The sequence below is a fragment of the Paramisgurnus dabryanus genome, chromosome 12 (genome assembly GCF_030506205.2).
Source record: "Paramisgurnus dabryanus chromosome 12, PD_genome_1.1, whole genome shotgun sequence".
Classification (NCBI taxonomy): Eukaryota; Metazoa; Chordata; class Actinopteri; order Cypriniformes; family Cobitidae; genus Paramisgurnus; species Paramisgurnus dabryanus.
The window spans coordinates 22,575,719-22,590,550 of record NC_133348.1 but is presented as its reverse complement, the minus strand read 5'-3'; the positions used below and the strand labels follow the sequence as shown (position 1 = coordinate 22,590,550).

General features: G+C 37.4%; 1 protein-coding gene across 4 annotated transcripts in view; it reads right to left on the bottom strand.

Annotated features, from left to right (window-relative positions):
* The window catches only part of kcnh5a (potassium voltage-gated channel, subfamily H (eag-related), member 5a), a 105,559-nt gene that overhangs the window by 50,504 nt on the left and 40,223 nt on the right, over positions 1-14,832 (bottom strand). For 2 of the 4 annotated variants that reach the window (XM_065257208.1, XM_065257209.1), the window contains 2 exons: positions 9,855-9,947; positions 1,469-1,898 (listed from right to left, as the gene is read on the bottom strand). In XM_065257208.1, coding sequence (XP_065113280.1) covers positions 1,469-1,898; positions 9,855-9,947 — 523 coding nt within the window. The remainder of the gene's footprint in view (positions 1-1,468; positions 1,899-9,854; positions 9,948-14,832) is intronic. The other 2 variants (XM_065257210.1, XM_065257212.1) reach the window with 1 other exon arrangement.

The window sequence follows — 14,832 nt, the reverse complement described above, 5'->3', positions numbered from 1 at the left end:
TAATTAGTAATTAGATTACTTTTTGCATGTAGTAATCAGTAATGTAATCAAATTACAATTTTAAAGTAGTAATTAGTAATTTGTAGTGGATTACTTTTTTTGAGTAACTTACCCAACACTGATGATAACTGTTTATGTTACTTTAACATGTATGGAGACCTATTCAGCCTGCTGTTCTGTGCTATTGTTTAGTTGAATAACTTGCCATACCAGATTAAATGTCTGTTGTTCGGCTTGGATTTTGTGAAATCATTTTCTAAATAAACACAACGTATAGCCCAGCACAACTTATATATGTTTTTCCTCTTCAAACCGCATTTTTGACTCATGCAATTTATACTCCGAAGCGACTTATAGCCGAAAAAATACGGTAATCAGAAATCCGCTGTAACATCTTTCCTTACTGACTCACTCACTCATTTGTTTGCCAGGCTCCTGGGGGTTAACCACTTACATATTAACCAAATGCTACCAGCAACACCTTAGTCACAGCTATCTTATTTTAAGTGCTGTGGATATCTACAGGGTCACTAAAAAAACTACTTAACATCTCTGAACCTGGCCAGCACCGCTGCAGGGCCATCAGACCAGCATGATCTTTGAGGGAAAATGGCGTAAAGATAATGACAGGTGACTAGTCAGCCATGAGCACAAAGTGGTGTTGTGGTTTGTTTTTGATTGAATGTAGCAGCTTAGAGAGAGAGATTTCAGGAAATATTTTCAAAGATCCCAGGTCTTATTGGGACATTGCAAATGTTATTACAGACAGAAAGCCTACTAGGATGGAAGATTGCACTATGTATCAAATTATGTGATGCTATATGATAGCTATCGATGTGTCTGCAATGCTTTTGAATAGCACTTATGGTTACTGACATGCCTTGATTGGTAAGAATGCAATAAAGCACTCGCCTAATGTTGTTTTAAGTGTATTCCCTGCTGAAAAGACTGGCTTAGACCAGCATCTATAGTCATGCTGGGATGATGCAGCTCTGAATGGTGTATGAGCAAAGCTTAACCTGATATTCCAGGTTGGATCCATGTATAATATTCTGTATGTTTATTTATTTTATATTTAATAATTTTCCTGTTTTTATACTTTCTTTTTTATGTGAAGTTGCTTTAAACAATGCAATATTGTTGACTCGTGTGTTCTTTCTGGTGTATACGGTGGCCCAATGATGCACGTACCGCAACATTTGAAAAGCAAACGTAAGGCACAACAAAACAAAATAAAGCCACAACAAAACAAAATAAAGGCACAACAAAATGAAATAATGCCACACGTGCATCAGTGGGCCACCGTAGGTGTAGCTAGTTGACAGCCGTTGTCATTTTGGTTAGGCATGTTAAAGAGCCTGATGTTTGGCCAGCACTCCTGGTCTTTTCAGCAGGGTTCCACTCAATCCACTTACTGTACATTTTCACATAAAACATCCATAAAGCATGAAAATCTAGTGTTACTTACAGCCCACCATCATCATGGCCACTGAGAAGATCTTCTCCCCATCTGTAGTTGGGGCAATGTTTCCAAAGCCAATGGTGGTGAGACTTGTCATAGTAAAATAGAGAGAAGAAATGTAGAGCGTGTGCTTACTGGGACCACCCTCCCATTGGCCAGATCCACTGGCATTGTAGCGGTATGGCGTGCCAATGCTAATAGCTAACTGATAAAGCCAACTGTCCGTCTTGATGCTGTTGGTGGCCTCATCGATGACCTCGTAATCACCGATGCTGTACCAGATGCAAGCCAGCCAATGTGCCACCAGACCAAAGACGCACACCAGTAAAACTAATACAGCAGCACCATATTCCAGATAGTGGTCCAGTTTGCGTGCCACTCGGCCCAGACGGAGCAAACGCACCACTTTCAGTGAGCTGAATAGACTGCTTAGACCCTGGTGAGGAAAACAGAGATGATCACGAGTAAGAGAATGTTAAACTGCGACCTTCAACAAACCCCCGACACAAAAAATACAACGTGTAACATTAGAACCATTGAGTGAATACTGTAATTAGTGGGAGAAGACACTGAAATTATTGTATAATGTTGGAAAATTACACACTTCAGTGGGTGCAATGTAAACATACTAAGCTGACGTAAAAATAGGTCTATCTATCTATCAATCTGTCTATCTAGGCCGTCATGTGTGTGTCAAAATGTGTGTTTGGCGCGTAATGTAAACGTATGTGCATCTTGTGTCATCTCTTTTATCATAAACTCTTTCGACGCGCGGACAGCAGGCAAGTATTTTGACATAATGCATGATGAACATGGTTCACATTACCTATCTATCTATCCATCCATCCATCCATCTATCTATCTATATGAGTGGAGGCTGGACTCATTTGCATATTTATATCTATGCTCTGTGCTGGTGCAATTGAGTACAGGCTAGGACTAATTCGCATATTCATAGTCTGCGCATACTAAATGAGAAAAGGTTGTGCAGTTACATGTCCTGTCACAGAAAAAGCTTTTACATATGCTGTTGCTCAAGTATGAATTTAAAGTGATAAAATTATCGACAACGGGGTGACTTTAAGTCATAGTTAAAAATGTCTGAGGCTCATTGAATTAGATACAAAATATCAAACCAAGTGGCATCTGCAAACCAGTGATGCCAGCTTCACTTTTCATTTGCTAACCATAATGTGTACTTTGGGCTCTATTTTAACGATCTGAAACGCAAGTGCGAAGCGCAACGCGCAAGTGAGTTTGTGGGCGGATCTTGGGCGCTGTTGCTATTTTCCCGGCGTGAGAAATAACTCTTGCGCCGGGCGCAAATCAATAAGAGGTTGGTCTGAAGTAGGTTCATTATTCATAGGTGTGGTTTGGGCGTAACGTCAAATAAACCAATCAGAACGCTAGCCAACATTCCCTTTAAACGCAAGGGCGCAAGTTCCATGGCGGGTTGCTATTATTATGACGGATTTACCAGGCGCACGCCAGGAGCGGTTTACAGCCGAGGAGACCCACGTTCTTGTACGGGGGAATCCCACGCTTGCCAGCATAAATCGGGCACGCCGTGTAACGGGAGGTGGATCTGCCTCAGGACTTGACGCCAGCAGAGGACATCGCTGCGTCCACCCTCACCGCTGAAAGGGTTTGGGGGCTTTGAAATCGGACCCAAGAAACGCAAGCAAGGTCCAACCCCAAAGTACTCTTACAAATCAAGTTCATATACATTAAGGTTTCTTATGAAAACATTTTAACTATTATTTACATAAAATAAACGTAATACAGCCACACAACAAAGTTATGAAAATATTTTAATCGTTATTTGCATGAGAATAAATAAAAAATATCACCACAATGCTCACCACTATGATTCCCCTTATCTCGTGTATTAATATTTTTAAGTGTAACAATTTATGATTTGCAAAAATAACTGTTGCATCTGTGTAGATTAGATAAGCAAAGTGTATGCGCGTTGTGCACGCTATACATTATGGTCAAGCATGCGCCTTTAAAATAGCATAATGAACCACGCGCAACGCGCCACTGACTTTAGACTAGTTTTTTTTGGTTAGTAGCGCAATTGTTTTTTGAAACTGCAAAATAGCATAAGAGATGGTTTGCGCCGCAACACGCCTCCTTTTTGCGCTGAACCGCCCAGGGAGCGCAAGTTCATTCCCTAGTTTGCTGACGTGCATCTGTGGAGGGAAAAACCCCGCTGTGAGCCGGCGCAAAATACGAATGATACATGCGTCACTGACAAAGTCAATTGCGCTGGGTGCAAGATAGGGCCCTTTATCTTAATTTTAAACAATGGGTCTTCAATAAGCATGCGTCCGCACAAATTTGTACATGAGATGTGCGTACGGATGTTTTTACAAACAAATCGTGATTCAACAAAAACTTTCGTATCAAAATGTCTTCTAAATGTACGCAAAATCCAAGAAAACCTAAAACCACCTGTACGCAATAATCACATACACTATAATCAAATACTAGGCTATAATTATTATGTTTATAATAATGTTGATATATAAAATTTACATGATTATATTTTACATTTTTATATTTTCTGTATTATATATTATTAAACATAATCTATATTATTATTATTATTATTATTATTATTATTATATACATTATATTATACATTATTATAGCCTACTTATTTTTTCTAATCATACTAACTAACGCAATAACAAGTATAAGAACAAAAACTCATGTGCGTACGCATGTGTTGTGAATTAGGCGGAAATTTTTCGTGAGAAGTTCAAGTGTGCGTATAAATACGAAAAACCTACGCAATTATTAGTGAATGAGACCCACTGTATCTACTGGCTCAAAAGCATCCCATTTCTTTTTGGCTTCCATTGTATTTCAGTTATTTATAAGATATACTTGAAAGGGTATTGTAGTTAAGACATATCATGGCTAAAATTTGGATTTCAAGGCATGATCTACCATGTTCACTTCAACATGAATAATTCCAGGTGGATCTGTGTCATATAGATCCTCAGACCTGTGAGGCCACTTTGATCTGACACCTTTCATGTCAGAGGAGGAGGAGAAGATGGGAGGTTCCCTGTGGTTTCTTGATGCACACTGAAGAAGAATCTTATTGATAAGGTACATCTTTTTTTAAGTAAGGGATAATGTAGAGGCAGCCGGTAGTTATCGGGAAATAAGCCCCGACAGTGTGATCAGGACCCGACGCGAAGCGGAGGGTCTTGTATCACACTGAAGGGGCTTATTTCCCGATAACTACCGGCTGCCTCTACATTATCCCGCTTATTACACGGCTACTTGCCACATAAGAAAAAAAAAACTGGACATGAATATGAATTTGAAACATTTTATTGGCATATTTGTTTTAAATTAACATTTTTATCCTTCCGCGAAACTTTGCACAGATGCATAAAATAATCGTAATACCTTATTAAGATCCTCTGCTTCATACTTGTCTGTCTCCATTTTTTCTCTTTTAGCCAGTCTTTGAGAAGTTTTAATGCCCATTCTGTATTTTTTTGTGTGTTGGCTTCGTAGCTGTCATGCTCTATTTTGTCAAGTTCAGTCTCAGTAAGCTGTCTGTGTCTTGTCGTGGTTGTCGAGTGTTTGTCACAAGATGGCGCCAAACAGTAATCTTTATTGATCTTTATTGGCGCGGAGCGATTTTACTCGTACAAGTAGTACCGGCTATGCGTTATTACTTTGGAGCGGTTATTATTTGAAAAGAACAAACCTGCAAATGTCTCAACTGACCAATCAGAATCAAGCATTCCAGAGAGCCGTGTAATAAGAACTATTAATAGTTTGGATGCATGTTTGTCAAATCTGTATAACTAGGTGTGGGATAAATATATAAAAAAAAATTGGCTCTGAAAGAAAAATAAAGCATGATTTTACTCAGCTACACCCACACACATGCTGTATCTCTTTAAACAAAAGCTTTAAAACAGTGCTTGTCAAATTCAGCCCAATGTAGATTATAGGTCTTAAAATAAACAATACAACACTAATTAACATATTTGTTGGAGGTTTCTTAAAGGTATTGCGGAGGATTTTCTTTTTCCGGGTGGATCATCAAGACTATTGGTCCTCCTAGTTGTCAATCAGGTGTGTTGCGCAACTGCATTTTTTTAAAAAGTGGAGAAGGCGGTTCTTTTCTAAAATTCGAGAAAATCCCCCGCTACACCTTTAATACATACAAACTCATATTTTTTTGGATAGTGGTTTGTGGATTAACATGTGAAAAATTCTGTTGAATGATTTTGTGTGTATACCTACTATTGTACACTTTTACAGGACATGTAAGTACAGTATAAATTAACATCATTTTACGATGAACATCAAACATTTATTTAAAGCGTAACTAAACCCCTGGTCAGAGCCTGACTCCACCCACTGGCAATATTTGAAAAATGCAAGAAAAGTGGGCAGATCCCAACAGAGATAGAGGGGACGAACTGAGCTCTTACCACGTGTGTGGTGAGATCGTAACAGGGGCGTGCTAAGCTTGAACCTGCTTACGTAGGATCGTACCGCTTACGTCAGGCATTACCGCAACATCCAATAGGAAAATTCAAATGCAGTAGCCACCGTTCAACCAGAAGAGGGCAGCATTTTTACACCATATATTGTAGCATTGAAACACTTTATACCCAAATGTCAAAAAAGTTACTCAAATCAATGAACAGCACTAATAAAGCCTCATTCTTACAGATCATCAACTAAAAAAAGTTTGTTTAGGGTTTAGTTACTCTTTAAACCATGGCAGTGTAGACGAGGCAGTGTAGACGAGGAGATTTGCATTTTTTTATATAACTATGTGAGGCTAATTGTAAAGCGCTTTGGATGGCCATAGGTCTGTTAAAAGCGCTATATAAATGCAGTCCATTTACCATTTACTAAACAAATGAAGTTTTTCATTTTATTTTCATGGCGACTTCAGCATCTTTTGGGGAGTAGTTACTACAAGTAGTGACTCTACTAACTTAACTAAAACACTGTAGCTTTAGCAGTAGTTAAATACTTTTTCCAGCAAGTAGCAGTGTAGTGTGACCGGATGCTACATTACGTTGTGCCATTGCAATGCCTGAGCGCACTGAGCGCAGCAGCTTCTTCTTCTCTTCTTATGCTGCGTTTACACCAGAAGGTAGAGGTGGTAAAAACGAGCTATTCACGCGTAGTTGGACGCTTGAACATTTCAATTCACTCGCTTCATTAGCGCGTGAAAGCCGGCGTGAAATTCTAGTCATTCGAGACATTCACGCGAAAATTCGCGTCATGGGAGAGGCTTCTGTGACACTGCTGAGACCTCGCCGCTCGCTTCCTGTAATCACGTCACTACTACAGCAAAGTCCTGATTGGGTAACGCGGCGCGGAAATCCGCCGAAGTTCAGATTTTTCAACTCGCGCGTTTCCCGCAGCAACTCTCAATCCGCGCCGTGCTTACTGCGTGTACCACGCCGCAGGATGCCTAAACGCGTCTTTGCATTGACTTAACATGTAAATCACTGCACTTGCCACCTCTACCGCAGCTGGTGTAAACTCAAATTGTTTATTACTGCCATTTATTGTTCGTCATCTTTGCGAAAATCATCTGAAGATTAGCTACGTGAAGGGGTAATGTTGACACACTCATATTAAAATGTCCGTGATGCGAGGTATGACGGCAGAATATGACAATACAGAGATTAATTGTCCATCCATGGTCATAATTTTCCAATTCATTCTCTTAAAGAAACAAACCATAAAGCTTACACGTTTGTAAGTAATCTGTGCAAACCAAAGATTTGTCTGTCTGCGTTCAACTTCAAGCACATACAAGTGAGTAATAGCCTTTAAAAATTAATTTCCCACTTTATTGCTTCTTTATCAGATGTCTATTTATATTTTAAGTGCATGAATCCGTGTTTCCCATTATTCCTAAATTCAATCTGTTTTGCCTGCCACAGTTTTGTAACAAACCTAAGACCTGTGTTTGCACCAATGCTTAAGCATCTGTCAATCAAACAAGAAAAATAAATTATCCGTTTATTGACTTTATCAAACCACACACTCTAAAATGGCTGGGTTATTTTTGACCCATAATGGATAAATGTTTGCGTATTGTGTAGTTCACAAACTAAAACAATACTGAAATCATAATTTTATTACATTGTTTTAAACCCCAAATCCTTTTCTTTAAACATTCTTCATTAACAGTATTCAGTTATTTGTAATATACGGAGCCCCTAAGTGGACATGGAGCAAAAATTAAATAAAGTTTAGTTTCATGTGCTCACGTGAAACTTTCATGTGCTCACGCGAAACTTTACCTTCATGTGCAGAATTTTTTTTTTAAAGTTTAGTTTTGCGTGCTCACGCGAAGCTATCGCGCGAGCACGTGAAACTATCGCGTACTCACCTGAAACTATCGTGCGCGCACGTGAAAGCAAAAGTTTCACGTGCGCACGCGATAGTTTCACGCGAGCACGCGAAACTAAACTTAAAAAAAATTCTGCACATGAAGGTTTTGCGTGAGCACATGAAACTAAACTTTAGATTTTTTACTTCAATGTCACCTTAGGGGCTTGGTAGTTATATAATGTAATTGTAAAAAAATCTAACTATTTTTAATGTAGCTACAGTACACTGTAAAAAATGTCTGTAGAATTACAGTATTACTGGGTATTACTGGTAACTAGCTGCCAGTAACTTACTGTAGGTTTTTAATTTATGTTATTTACTGGGAACAGTTTGTTCAAAGTTAAATGAACATGAAACATTTTCAGTCTTTATCTTCTACAGTAAGTTCGTCCGGTGACACACTGGATGCGTGTCGTAAGCGTCTCAGCTGCGTGGCGTGTCCGTTTTTAATTTGGCTTCCATGTTAACAGGTTAGAGCTTGCAGACTGCCTGCATGAGACGCGCGGAAAACGCGTGTTTGCTAGAAATAGAACCGACGCCTATTTTTCACGCCACACGCAAGCGTCTTGGAAGCGTTTCCAGCCAAAATATATGTCACCTATAGCAACAGCAGCGCGTCAGCGCCGAGTCAGACATGCTTCTGGTATGTACAGACACAGAAAACGCGACGCAGCCGCCATGCAACTGACACGCAACAGATACGCCACGCATCCAGTGTGTCACCGGCCTTACTCGCAACCAGTTGCGAAATTACAGCAAATTTTTTATAGTGTAACTACTTTTTAATAGTAACTTGTAGGGTAACTAATTACTTTTTCAGATGGGTAGCTTGGCTTTAGTTTACCTACTTTAATAGATTTACTAAATGAAAAAGCCATGGTGTATAATAACCCAGCAGTTGGGTTAAAAAAAACGCATTGGGTAAATTTTAACCCAGCGGTGTGTTCTCTCCAATGTTTACCCATTATGGGTAAAAATTACCCTGCCATTTTTAGACTGTCGAAAACCAACCGTAGAACCAACTGGAACTGTCACGTTCTGTGTGCACACTTGATGGAATTCACTTTGTAAGCAGTCAGGGGTGAAATAAGGGTCTGAGATGTAAGTATACTTAATTGTTGCATCCTCAACTGCTTTGGAAGCAGACTGTCAGACTGGGGCTGTTTATAAATAGTGACCGTGATACCATACAGGTTTAATTAGCATTTCCTCCACCGCCGATTTCTGCTTTTTTGTTCCAGCTGTCACGCAATCAAAAGGCTAATTTCTCAAACATGCTTTATGTCCCTGAAAGGAGCAATTTCCCCAAGACACTGACAGTGGAGGAAGCAAGGTAAAAATAGATGTGTTCTTTCTGCGTTATTGCATGAAAACCTTAGGCTCTTATTACACTAGCGAAGAGCTGATGCTAATTTTGTGCACACGCAACTCTCCAGGCAGTGCCGTTCCTAATGGATACTTTTCTGAGTAATTTATCATTTTTGCGGAGTAATTTGTATGTGTGCTTATTTAGCATTTAGTAAACCGTTATGCTGTTTGTGTGTAAGGGGAACTTAGGCCATATCAATAGGTAGCAATTAAATTTACCCTATATTGAATGTGAACATTAGAAGGGAACGTGCGCTCATAAATGTTCAGTAGGATGTGACATCCCCACAATTGTGTCATTAGATAATGGAAGACAAACATTAATGGCTATTTATGAAAAACGTCTTGCATAGTCGTGTGTCAGGGCGCTGGGAACTAAGCTTGTGCTGTCTAATTTGAATTGACTCGCATCTAAAATCACTTTAGATAAACAAACACACTAAAGGATGCAGCATTTGAGATAACATTAGCATAAATTACAGAGTCATCAGCACATTTTCAACAATGAATAGGGGAGAGGTTAACCGAACTGTCGTGCAAATATGAAAATGGGGCCGATAAACAACAGAAGGAGGGCTACTTTCTTTGGAGGGTCAGTTAAAAAAGTGATTTAACTCACAGGTAACACTGAGTCCTCTGTGCGTGTGGCGTTTCGTGGCGAGTGGGCCGCAGATGGTAAGTGGCCCACTGCAGAAGAGTCTGCAATGGGATCCTAAATCAGGAAGACAAAGGCAGACCATTTATATCAAAACATCACTTTTGAATTCATATAATAATCTATGAGCTGGTGTAATCTGTTTAATAGTTGTATTTTCATACTTTATTTATGATCAATTTATAATTTTTTATTAAAGGGATAGTTTACGAAAATATGATAATTTCATCATTATTTACTCACTTACATTTTGTTCTAAACCTGTATAAGTTTCCTTCCTCTGTTGAACACAAAATAAGATATTTTGACATCATTACAAAATATCTTATTTTGTGTTCAATAGAATAAAGTAGTTCATACAGGTTTAGAATAACATGAAGGGTAAGTAAATGATGACAGAATTGTTATTTTTGGGTGAACTATCCCTTTAACATTGTTATTTAGGAGTGTCAGTGGTTCATAAGAGATCATTTAGAAAGTATAAATAAATGATTATTAAACTATTTAAAAGTATATTTATTAGAGCTGGGCATAGATTAATCTAGATTAATCTCATACAAAATAAAAGTATTTTTTTCCATTACATATGAGTTTGTGCTGTGTGTAATTATTGTGTATATATAAATACACACACATTCATGTATGTTTTTAAGAAACATAAACATACATATTTATTTATATTTTTATATATTCCATATTGTATTTAAATAAAATATAAATTTCTTAAATGTTTATATATGTATGTGTGTGTGTGTTTAAATATACATAATATTTACACACATCACAAACTCATATATTATGGAAAAAAATTACTTTTATTTTGTATGAGATTAATCTAGATTAATCTATGCCCAGCCCTAATATTTACACATCTTATTATATCTGCATACATTTATACATATACACGGTGGTGTAGTGGTGCCTGGAGAAGTGGGTATACTCTTAATTCATGCCCCCATTTTTTTAAATAGGAGTGGGTATACCCCATGTTATCAAAAAAAGATGTGGGTATACTCCGTATACCTGCGTATACCCTGCACTACACCACTGCATATACAGTATATTTATGCACACACAAATCAGTCAAGGCCCAGTTTCACAGACAAAATGAAGCTTAGTCCCAGACTCAAATGTATGTTTGAGCTGTCTTACCTAAAAACAACTTGCACTGACATATTTTAAAATATATCTGTGCCATTGATTTGTCTTAGGATGCACACCAGTAAGGTTTTTTTCTAAGTCACATTTACTAAAGCTGCTTATATGTCCTAATTTAACTAAGCCCAAGTGTCCAAAATATTACTTTGTGTGTCCATCTTGTTATACAGTAAAATAGCTTCAAATAATGTAATTGTTTAAAAAAGCAAAACAGTGTGAACAACACAAGGTTTTAGAATAAATCTACAGTTACGTTTTGCCTTCATTTGCAAGTTTATTTTTCTTGTAGTAAATCCGGGTTAATTCAAGATGTACTAACATTATGTATCTGGAGCCCTTTCAATAAGGAGGTTCAACCAACTCTGAGTTTTTGGTTTCAGAACAGCTGATCTGATTTAGCTCAAGCAACTCCGAGTAAACTGACACTGAGTTAAGCATGTGCACACAACCACTATGAGAAGCCAACATCAATGGAGCTTTGATATTATGATTCACCACTGTAAAAAAATGTCTGTAGAAATTACAGTATTACTGGGTATTACTGGCAACTAGCTGCCAGTAACTTACTGTAGATTTTACATTTATGTTATTTAATGGCAACAGTTTGTTCAAAGTTAAATGAACATGAAACACTTTCAGTCTTTATCTTCTACAGTAAGTTTCTGGCAACCAGCTGCATAATTACAGCATTTTTGTGCAAGATTTATTTTGCTTGTTATCAAAAATAAACTACTGTAAAAGGACGTTGTTGTTATTGATTTTTCATTGAAGTTTACCGGAAGTTACATTTGTTCCAAGAAAGCTGTTTGTTTACGTTCTTACTGCTAAAATATCTATATCAAATTGGCTTTACAAGTTATTTCAATTTACTGTTATAAATTTTGCAATTTGATTATAACTTATAGAAAACATTTTTTTACAATGTTCGTAATAAAAATGTGCCCAATGAATGAATGTACTGAATGAACTAGCAAGATATTTAAAAAACGCTACTCATTAAAAAAGGAAAAGAAGACAGCAAAAAACTCTGAGTTTACAGAATAAACCTGCTCCTGACCAGCTAAGGTTCACAGAGAAAGTTACCCTGGAAACAGACTCTTGAGTCTAAGTTACCTCTTCTTCTGAAACGGGTTTGACTTACCCTGCTTGCACGTATTAAAGGGATAGTTCGCCCAAAAATGAAAATTCTGTCGTCATTTACTCACTCTCGTGTTGTTACAAACCTTTGTTCTAATGCCCATGAAAGAAGCTATTTTGAGGAATATTTGTTACCAAACCGTTCATGAGCCCCATTCACTTCCATAAAAAAAAAGAAGAAAACTATGGAAGTATATGGGCTCACAAACTGTTTATTTACAAACATTCCTCAAAATATCTTCATTCGTGTTCATCAGAAAAAAGAAATTTATACAGGTTTCTAACAACACGAGAGTGAGTAAATGATGACATAATTTTTATTTTTGAGTGACCTTTCCCTTTAAACATACCCCCCATTAGGAAACATGAATAGAAGGGACAACACAAGATGTGTTATTTTAACACATTTGCTTTAAAAGTGTAACTATAGCGTAGACCAGACAACAATGTGGAACACCGAAAGAATATCTATGGAGTGGAGTTAATTAGGATGATGGCTAGCAGGTGAGGATAATTACATACATAAAACAGGATTATGGTAAATGGAGTCCGGAGGGAGATGAGTGGGGAAAGGCAGAAGAACAGACTGGAATTGTGACAACCACACAGATGCTCTATACATGTATAACTGTTAGTACAGTCATGATCGTCAATTTAACAGTACAATATTATCTAGTAAAAATTACAGAGTACATTAACTTTGTTATTAATTGTAAAAAAAATTACCCTTCAAGCTCTGCAAATCTCACACAGTTATGAGGAACAATGTCTATGGTAACAGATTTTTAGTAAACTAACATGTAGTTTAGAAACTGGCATAATTAATAGACAATGCATGTGTCTTGCAGGGATTCAAGACAAACGGGCTCCAGCCCTTAGGAAAGCACTTGACAGCTGCATGTCATTTCTATAACAGACAGCTGCACAGCTGCCAAATGCTTCTTATTTAAATCATATTTGCAGCATTTTAATATGTTTAACATCAGTGACCAGTACTAATACTCTTTTTGCTTTGCTTTCTATGTAATGTACACTATATATATATTAATAATAATATTTAATAGATCGCCTGCAGTGCTGTATTTAAACCAGGACTCACTAGGGGTCTAACACAGTGCACACTAGCTTTAACACCTGTCAGCTCGACACGTGTCTTACTGCAGATGTAGTTTCTGTCAGGTTTGGGAGAGAAACAATTCACTGAGAAAGCAGAGTATGACATTTCAACAGCAGGTGTGCCAGTGGCCATTAGCTTTAATTCAAACTCTCTCTGCTGGTAAATATATACAGTAGGCACGGCAGAGATACTGTACTGTATGTGCACACATAAAGAGAGACAAAAGCATAAATGCATGAGGAAAACTGAGATGCTTGACTCAAATTGTCATTTGGCCTCTCCATAAAATCTCTTATGCCTCTGATTTTTTGCTGATGTGATTTGTATCAATTGAATCTCACGTTTCACTTTGGAAAAACACTGTTCTTGTTTCACTTTCCTTGTTCTCTTTTAGCCCTTTATCGACGGTTTTTATAAATGTAATTTTCTTGATCTGCATTCCTATGCAAGACTTTGTTTCAGAGGTATGCGTTCAAAGTTTTGTATGGATATTTTTATTTTAAATAGGTTTTTGAGTAGTAGTTTGATCAAATAACAAGAGAATGCTCCCATTCAGGTTTTTTTATATCAGTGCAAACATTACACACTGTCAAAATATGTTCCTCAGCTGTTACTGGGGTTTTACCCTTTAAAAATGCAACGAAGTTCATATTAGTACCTCAGAGAAGTAGTATCTCAGAGGTACATATTGCTCTGAAATTAATGTATCTGTACCTAAATGGTACATTGTGTGACTTTTTTAAGAGGTAATGCCCCAGTGACATAGGGGTATATATTTTGACCATTTCTTGAAAAGTGTATTTATATAAACTTTTATTAATATTATCTTTCGCTCCAGAGATTAGACAAATATAGCTCTGTGTTTGTTTGCTTTGAACTAACTCGATTTCAACTGTTATGCTAAACCAATCCTACAAGCTATAAAACATAATATCCAAAATGTTCCCAGATCTAAGGTACAATACTGTAATATTAAATTGCAGGTACCATCAGAGAATTATTGTCTAGAACAAAGAATAGAAGCTAAAACAAACAATCAAAGGCTCTCGTCCCACTTTAAACCACAGAAGAATCAAAGACCCCAGCTGAACTCTTATTTCTTTCTCAATTCGCATTTAATACACAACATGACTGATACAGCTGTGCTCGTGAGTTTACAAAAAGGGAACATTTTATTGAAGTACATGTCAGGTTTGGGATTTTATTGATTGTTTCAATGATGCAAAAATTAAGGCACTGACAGCATCGCCACAATGGGAAGATGATGTCCGTTGCCAGGGCAACCGTGAACTGATGGGCATGGGTAAGAAACCAAAGAGGCTTTTTATTGAATAAATATATCACATCGTATATATGCATACAGAGATTACTACTGTAAAGAAGCTTAAAGGTAAATCTTATTTATTCAGAACGCTAACAGCCGCCCAATTCAACCTGCATTCATTAAGTCGACTGCCCCCATTTAAAGTTTTTGGGATTAGCACTTTTCTCTCAGCTTTTTATATTAGCTGCACTGCTGCCTCAAGACAA